This window comes from Pinus tabuliformis, chromosome Q (genome assembly GCF_031772625.1).
Source record: "Pinus tabuliformis cultivar Carrire ecotype Pingquan chromosome Q, CPIR1, whole genome shotgun sequence".
NCBI lineage: Eukaryota > Viridiplantae > Streptophyta > Pinopsida > Pinales > Pinaceae > Pinus > Pinus tabuliformis.
In genome coordinates, this window is record NC_142296.1 from 181,788,925 (window position 1) to 181,797,355 (window position 8,431).

General features: G+C 32.8%; 1 protein-coding gene across 2 annotated transcripts; it reads left to right on the plus strand.

The window, feature by feature from the left end:
* Nucleotides 1-5,388: 5,388 nt before the first annotated feature.
* Nucleotides 5,389-7,721, plus strand: PSAO (photosystem I subunit O). 2 transcript variants are annotated; one of them, XM_089384156.1, is made up of 5 exons: nucleotides 5,389-5,626; nucleotides 5,784-5,859; nucleotides 5,969-6,148; nucleotides 7,366-7,429; nucleotides 7,467-7,721. In XM_089384156.1, exons 1-5 carry the CDS (start codon nucleotides 5,521-5,523, stop codon nucleotides 7,488-7,490), a joined length of 450 nt encoding a protein of 149 aa, XP_089240282.1. In that variant the 5' UTR covers nucleotides 5,389-5,520; the 3' UTR covers nucleotides 7,491-7,721. The 2 variants fall into 2 exon arrangements, with proteins under 2 accessions (XP_089240282.1, XP_089240281.1); XM_089384155.1 differs by having other exon boundaries at nucleotides 5,391-5,626; nucleotides 7,366-7,721.
* The last annotated feature ends 710 nt before the right edge of the window (nucleotides 7,722-8,431 follow it).

Sequence of the window (8,431 nt, forward strand, 5' to 3'; positions counted from 1 at the left end):
GTAAATGCCAAAGCACTAAATACTTGTGATGGTACAGGAGTTCAAAGGTATTAGGAAACTTTTGTTGGGATATGGAACCATATTTGGGTCAGATGAGTGGATGCTTAGATGAAGCAAAATTGGGAATCATTGCTATATAATTATCAGGAACAAAAGAAAAGTGGTGGAAATCCAAGATGGAAGACTTGGAATTTGGTTACATTACTTACAGTAACACTACGTGGGAAGAAATGAAGGAAACTTTGTATGTGCAGTTTGGACTAGGAAATCGGTTATTGGTTGCAAGGAACAAGCTAAGGAGTTTAAAATAGATAGGAGGAATTCAAGCCTACACCAAATAATTTTTAAGACTCATGTTGGAGATGAAGGATATCTCAAAGGAGGATCAATTCTTCATTTTAATGGTTGGATTGAATCCACGGGCATAGGATTAACCTAGAAGGAAGAATGTGAAATCTCTTGTAGAGACTATTAGAAAAATAGATAAGATTTTGGATTTATAGAGTGAAGGTAAGACAGAAGGAAGAGAGTATGATGGTGAAAATGGAAAGAAGGATGAAAAAGCAAAATAGAAGTATACAAAAGAAGATGGACCAAAGTAGGAAAGAAAAGGGAAAGAGAAGAAGCCTCTTTTATGTTGGACTTTTGCAACATATCATATGATGAAGAATTATCCATTGAAGTAGAAGTTAGCTACTATAGAACAATAAGAGAATCCATCTATGGGGGTAATGTAGGTTTTGAGGGCAACTTCTATTAAAAATTCCATTCCAAAGCATGACCGAAGCTAGAACTAATTGAATTTTATGAGTGTGGACATTGATGGGGGTCAATGGATTATTATGGTAGATAGTGGTGTGACTCACAAATTTATGAGGGAAGACACGGAGAGATAGTTGGGTTTTCATATTGTACCAATTCACATGGTCTTCAAAGCAGTAAACATCAAGGGTAGGAGAGTACTTTGATAAGTTTGGGATGTATCCATTCAAATAGGTGATCGAAGGGAAACTTTGAATTCACTATTATACAACTAGATACTATAATGATGTTGTATTGGGTAAAGAGTTCTTGATAGGAGAGAGATATGTACCATTTCCTCATATGGCAAGGTTATTTATTCTCTCAAGACATGATCTAGTGGTATTGTGGATAGTGAGAGCGGACATTGATGTTGATTTGAGGATGACATCTATTCGTGTGGAGGATAGATAGATGAGAATTAAGGCACATCAAAGATTAGACCATGTGTATTGTATTCTATTATAGCATGTGAATATTATGGAGACTTTGATAGATAAGGTTATGATTTCTATCATCATAATCTCATGTAGTAGATGACGATGGTGATGATGAAGCATCATTACCTAATGTTGATGATGATGTATAGGATGATTGTGATTATTTTCTTGATGATGAGGAGGAAGTGAGGCTTACATCAACAGTCCACAATGATGGTCAAGTAGATGAAACATGGTATAGACAAGCCAACAGAGAGTTTGGTTCCTCTAAAGAGACATCATAGTTGGATGGATGGCCTCAAGATCCATAGTTGGAGCATCTTCTTGAGGAGAGTAAAGGTAGGATTAGATCCTACAATCCTTTGTTAAGATACATTACAGAGAGATATGGAGTGATCCTAGGAGCAAGAGGACCTTTTCCAGGATCATATAGGGCTTACTTGATAAGTACGAGAAGCACATTTTGGAGTAGGAGGAGTAAAGCATGGATTTAGGAGAGGTAGTCCTTGAGGCTCGTCACATTGATTCATTTGGCGATGGGATCATTATCAATTTCTTAGGGTGGAAAGTCCTAGATGTGTGAGAGTTCCCTGGGGAACTTTCTTCATGAGCAGAAATGATGATTTGATGAGGAGGATGTTTGGATGACAATGTGATTTGTGGGTGTTTGCACTTGTATGCGACGACATGTCCTCTTGTGGATTTGTTGTGATGATTATATTAGCTACTTGATTAGCCAGATACATAGGGGGATCCAACACATGAAAGTCAAGTAGGGGTATTCACAAATTTATGAGCACCTTCCTCATGATGTAATTACATCTTTGATGATGGAAAGGTTACTAAAGGGGTTCATTGTCGAGGACACCAACATTATATTAGTGGGGGAGCATGTTGGACACCCGTGGATGAGTGGCTATGTACACTTCGAGTGACATTGAGATGGATATTGTAGTGGACCACCCATCACAAGAAATGTAACATTTTGCAACATTTTGGGGTTTCCGCCCAAAGACAGGGCAACTCGTCGATTGTGCAAGTTGGGTGTAAAAAAAGAGTCGGGTGAAGACATGATATGTTTTGGTGTCGATGTGGTGGACCAAGTGAGTTGATTTTAGAGGCAAGTGTTCCCAAGAGTGGATTTTCCCACATTGCACAATGCACGATGGAACTGCATGACCGATATGTTTAACCAAAGCGTGACCATCAAGACATGTTGGCCAAGTTATGGAGGATTAGGCACAAGTGAAGTGGGGCCACATGGATAATTTATTTTGGGGAGTCACCGTGACCCAAGGTTAAACATAAGGAGATGAGGGGTTGCAACCTTTCATGACCCCTCATCATGGATGAGTATATATAACTGAGGGTTGGATGAGGAAGAAACACAACTAGGCAAAACAACACAACTAAATGGAGGAAGAACTGAATGGAGCAGGGAAAAAGAAGGATAATTGAAGAAGTGGGCTATAAGATTCATTCAACCAAGGTCACATGGAAGGTGAGTATTACTTTCATAGAGTACGGTTGGACGAGGAGGAACTCCATAGTTGTGAAAATTTGTTGACGAGCTAGTGGAGAACGTATGTGGGTACAACTTTGAAGTATAGCTCCAAAGGTGTAGACCAAGGTACAAATCTGAAGTGTAGGGCCACGACTAGAGTCTGCCACGCAACGAGTGAATAGATCAAGTCGGTCCCACCTGAGGGTGACGTGAACTTGTATTAGTTGTTCATTCTTGTATTGTTTTTGGAGAGGATGGGAAGGGGAGTGACCCGACCCTCCTCCCATGTGATGTAACATAACTATTATGCATTAACATTTATAATTGAAGTTTATTATAAATATTTGGAGGTTACAGCCCTCCACCCTATATGTTGTGTACATGTGTATTTATGTGATGTTCATATATTTATAGTGTTGGATGAATTTATGATTCACACTTTTATGACTAGAAGCTAAGTCATGTGGTACTTGTAAATTGGTTTCTTGTAATTTTGTAACAATCTTTAATTAATCACATTATAAGTATAAAGAAGAAATGTAATCCAAGTGTTATGTTCATAAGTTGATTGTGCCATTATTGAGGAAATATGTTGGTTTCAGACTCTTAGAAACTATAATGCGTCTTAACTTATAAGAACGCACTAAAAACATAACATTAATATACCACTATTATTTGAAATAAACTAAAATCAAATTCTCTTAACTCTCAAACTAAAACCATTTAACTACTAAAAACACTTTCCTGTAATAAAACTAAATTAATAAAATCAAACATATAACATTAAATAAATCATCCCAACTTACAATCATCATAACACACTTCATCTTTTGAAACACATCATCCAAACTTGCTAAACTGGAAAGATTATATAATCATTAAAGTGCTACCTTTTGGATTTCATCGACATATGCTTTTTCCAATTTAATGATTTGAAGAACTCTCTATAAACTAGTAAAAGATAATGTCCATTTTTAAAGGTACTAGTCTAGAGTAAGTAACATTTTCTCACGGGTGTTGTATTTGAAAACACAATTCATATATACCTAACAAATAGTGAATGTCTCGTGCCTTTCTTTTAGAAATTTTATATAGATCCTTCGTATTTGGTTTATATAATATCTTTATGAAGCATTTATAGGAACAATGCTTAGATATTTGCAAGGCTATAGATTACTCTTAAACTAGATTAAGGGTTGTAATTTAGTAAGATAATTAAAATATTTACAAGGTAAAAGGGTGAGGATAATTAGAATTTGTGGATATAAAATATTAAATATGTAAAGATTAATTAATTTCGAAATTGGATATATTTTTTTAGAAAATATTATTTATGTATTTTTTTAAATATTAGTTTTTAAATTTAATGGAAAAATAATTAATTTATTTATTTGTAAGATATTGTAATCAAAATTATGTGAAAATTCAAAAAACACTTTGGCCACTTTTTGGATTTCACGAACAATTGTTTTTTTTTCAATTTAATCATTTGAAAAACTTTCAATATAAACCAGTGAAAGGTAATGTCCATTTTTAGTAAAAGGTAATGTCCATTTCTAAAGATATTGATCTAGAGTCTCTGCGTTGCCTATTCGACAACACAATTCAGATGATAACAAATAGTGAAGTGTCGCAGGCCTTTCTCTTAGAATTTTTTTTTTTAACAGATCCCCGTATCTTGTTTATATAATATCTTTATGAATTATATATAAGAAAAATGCTTACATATTTGCAATGTTATAGATTACCCATAAACTAGAATAAGGGGATGTAATTTAGTAGGATAATTAAAATATTTACAAAGTATAAATGGGTGAGGATAATTAGAATTTATGTGGATATAAAAAATATTATGTAAAGAGTAATTAATTTTGAAATGGGAAGGTAGGAAAAATATTATTCATGTTTTTTTTAAAGGTTAGTTTTTATTTAAAATATTTTATTTATGTTAAATTTCATTAGTACAATTGGTTTAGGGAGAAATTGCTATGTAAGTTGACTTAGGATCAAATATCAAGAAGTGGTTATACTTTGTGTTAAGGAAAAAAGACATATGCTGCTAAGTCATAGTAACAAATAAACAAAAATATTATTTATTTTTTTTTTTAAATTTGATCAGCACATAATTGATAACAATATTTTTTGTATTCAGGCGTGTGTGATCCATAATGAATTAAGCAAAGAGAATTAAGCAAAGTCTTTCGCTAAAAATCACATAAGAGAAACTGTTGGCCAACTTTTGAACCAACGTTCATCATAAATTAATTAAGCAAAATCTTTCGCTAGAAATCACATAACAAAAACTTTTGGCCAGCTTTCAAATCAACGTTCATCATCAATAAATTAAACAAAAAACTTTTGACTAACTTTCAAACCCACGTTCATCATCAAAACCAGATAATAACAATATCTTACAAATAAATAAAATATTTATCCATTAAACATAAAAACTAATCTTAAAAATATTTATTATTTAATAAAAAAATGTAACATTAAAAATACTTCATAAAAAAATAAAAATAAAAAATGGTTATGTTCCATTATTTTTTCCGTACTCAAAAGAGGGATTAGGGTCACCGCTAAAGAAAGATCGAAACGAACCTTATCTACATCATCCAAAATCACTTCTCCCCATTGGCTGCTTTCTTCATCTATCACCTCAGGAGCTGGATGACTGGATGAGAATGTGAACACCCCATCCATTCATCGTGGCGATTTGGTGAATTTGCTACATCGAGCCGACACAGGACTCCACTGCATGCATCAGTGGCAACAATGGCAGTCGCAGCAGCAAATGTGACACTCGGATCTCCAGTTGCAGGCCTTTGCACTTCATCTCTCTCTCCCTCAAAGCCCAGTGCTAAGCTCCAACTATCCTCTGGTATGGATTAGCTAACTATCCTAACCTCTGACGAACTTGTTCTCATGGTGTGTCTGCAATTTTCTGGTTGGGAATTCGCATCGCATGATCTGGGTAGTTTTAAATTTCTACTGCAATTTCTGCTTTTTTTTATTAATTATGTTTCTATGAACGCCAGGCTTTACGGGATGCACCACCGCGAGAGGGAATAATCCTCTGAGACAAAAGGGTCTCTGGGCTTCAAGGATTACATGGTTGATACCCCCATCACTCAATATTGTCTTCAGATACCTAATTCCTCTGTTATTGAAGCACCCAATTGTCTTTAGTAGTTAAAAAAGTGATAATAATTTTGCTGTACAGCTTCCAGAGGAACTGGCTGAGGACAGACTATTCAGTGATAGGCTTTGGCCTCATTGGATGGATTGCTCCTTCAAGCATTCCAGCCATAAATGGAGATAGTTTGACTGGGCTTTTCTTTAAGAGCATCGGTGAGGAGCTCGCCCACTGGCCCACAGGCCCGGCACTCACATCTCCTTTCTGGTAACCACTTCCAACCCCAAATTCTTACATTTACAGTCTTTTAAAAAAGTTTACTTTCTTTTATTAGCATTTCAAATTATGGAATATTTCATAAATTTGATAAACATGAGTGAAGTCAAACAGTTGTTTCTAAAATATTTCTGAAATTTAAAGATTTAGGTCTATCAGATTTCTGGAAAAAACCTCCAATCTAGTTACACCCGGTTTAAAAAGATCAAATTGTAGATTTGGAAATACTCTGCAAATTCAACGGATATGAATGAAGTGAAGTAATTCAGTTTATTTTACTCATGGCCATGATTTTTGGTCAGTTTATTTTACTCATGGCCATGATTTTTGGAATATTTTGAAATCTGTAATTTAGTTATACCTAGTTTCTAAAAACCATATCTTTAACTCAATTATGGATTCTAGAATATTTTCCAAATTTAATGGACAAGTACAAAACCAAACAATTGACTATCCTTAACTCAATTGCCTATTCTAAAATATTCTTGAAATTTGATAAACATGAATTAAGTCAAACCATTGATCTGGCTCATGTTCCTTACATTTTAGAATACTATCTACTAAGACCCAACTTAAAAAAAACACTTCATATTTTCAACATCTGCAATCTAGAGACACGCATTTTAAATTTCACTACAATATTTCACTGCAGATTGTAGAATATTTTGGAAATTTTATCAAATAGTTAACTTTATTCATATCTATCATATTTTGGGAATATTTTGACATTTATAATTTATTTTGACATATTTTGGAAATTTTAAAGGTCTCTATATTAATCTCTTTATTTAATCTGCTGACTTGATCTGATTCTCCATTTTGTAGCGAGGATGAACCATTCTTTATCTTGTCAGACAACCATTCTCTATCTTATCTTGATTTTACACATAAACATATTTCTTATAATGTGATTTTGGTTTAATTTTTTTTTATATTCTATTTATAAATCACAGAAACCTTAATTCAAATATCTCACCTGTATAATTCACCCAACTCTTAAGAAAGAAAATGTGTTACTTATGTTTAGTTTTTTAAATACTACGGTGTTTAACTCTTAAAGAAAGAAATTTGTCAACTATATTTAATATTTTGAATACTACTGTGTTCAAGAGAATATTTTATTTAAGTTTCCTCAGCATATTGATTTTAGTGAAGTTTTCAGTGATTTGGCTCTTTATAACTTAGGTCCGGTTTGATTTGGCCAACAGGTTGTGGCTGATTTGTTGGCACCTGGGACTGTTTATCTGTCTGACGCTTGGACAAATTGGTTTCAAGGGAAGGAATGATTATTTCTAAGCATGTGATTCCTAAGGGAAGGAATGATTATTTCTAAGCATGTGATTCCTAAGCACAGCTCTTCAGGGCTCAAGTCTCTTATTTTGATTTCTGTATCTCTTATGTGTTGTATGATTTCCTTTTTCCTTTCTGTTAAATATAAGGTTCAAAATCTAAGGAACAAAAGATTTATGTACAAGTATGATGATGTTGTTACTCTAACTTTTAATGTCAAGTCTTCTTTGTTTTGGTTAGAAATGCTAAAATAGCATAGGTGCAATTCACAGATTCCCTGTGTATTTGTCTTCTATTTGTTAGTGTTACTTTTCAAATACAATTGAAGCAATTAATTAAGTCCATAAATGGTTGTAATCTATGGATCTTTGATAGTTGAGCTTAGTGGCAGTCGACAAAAATGCAGGCTCGATTCAGATTCGCATTCTTCCTCAACATAGAGAGATCTCCTGGACTCAGTCTGAAGGGTCATTAGTCTAATTTGATCTTTTGGACTCATTTTGAATGGTCATTATTTTAGTAGAATTTATTTTAGTGAATAATAGTTAATTTTTTTTTGGAATCAGTATACTAAAAATTTTCTAAAAATATTTTAAAGTGTTGAATTTATTTATACATTTAAAAACACATTTTAAATAACAAAAAAATATTCAAAAATTATATCAGTAAATTAAATAAAAAAATTACGCTACATTATTTATTTTTTAATTTACTATCTACAAGACTAAATGCATACATAAATACAATAACCTATAAAAAGTTCTTATTCAAATTGATATTTTATCAATTTATAATTTCTTATGATTTTTAATTTTTGCCAAATTTTCTTTTAAATTTCATTACTTTTTAGATAGATAAAACTCTAACATCATATTATAGATAAACTTTAAGTTTAATAAATTTATTATTCCATAACATTATAAATTTTCTCAATCTAGGAACTGTCATGGGATAATTTCTAACATCTTTAATAGGCATCAAGTA

What these genes read in the sequence shown, in the direction of transcription:
- PSAO (XM_089384156.1), top strand. Translation starts at nt 5,521, where the DNA reads ATGGCAGTCGCAGCAGCAAATGTGACACTCGGATCTCCAGTTGCAGGC. An exon ending in TAAGCTCCAACTATCCTCTG is followed by an intron (nt 5,627 to 5,783) that starts GTATGGATTAGC and finishes TATGAACGCCAG; the next exon opens with GCTTTACGGGATGCACCACC. An exon ending in GCACTCACATCTCCTTTCTG is followed by an intron (nt 6,149 to 7,365) that starts GTAACCACTTCC and finishes TTTGGCCAACAG; the next exon opens with GTTGTGGCTGATTTGTTGGC.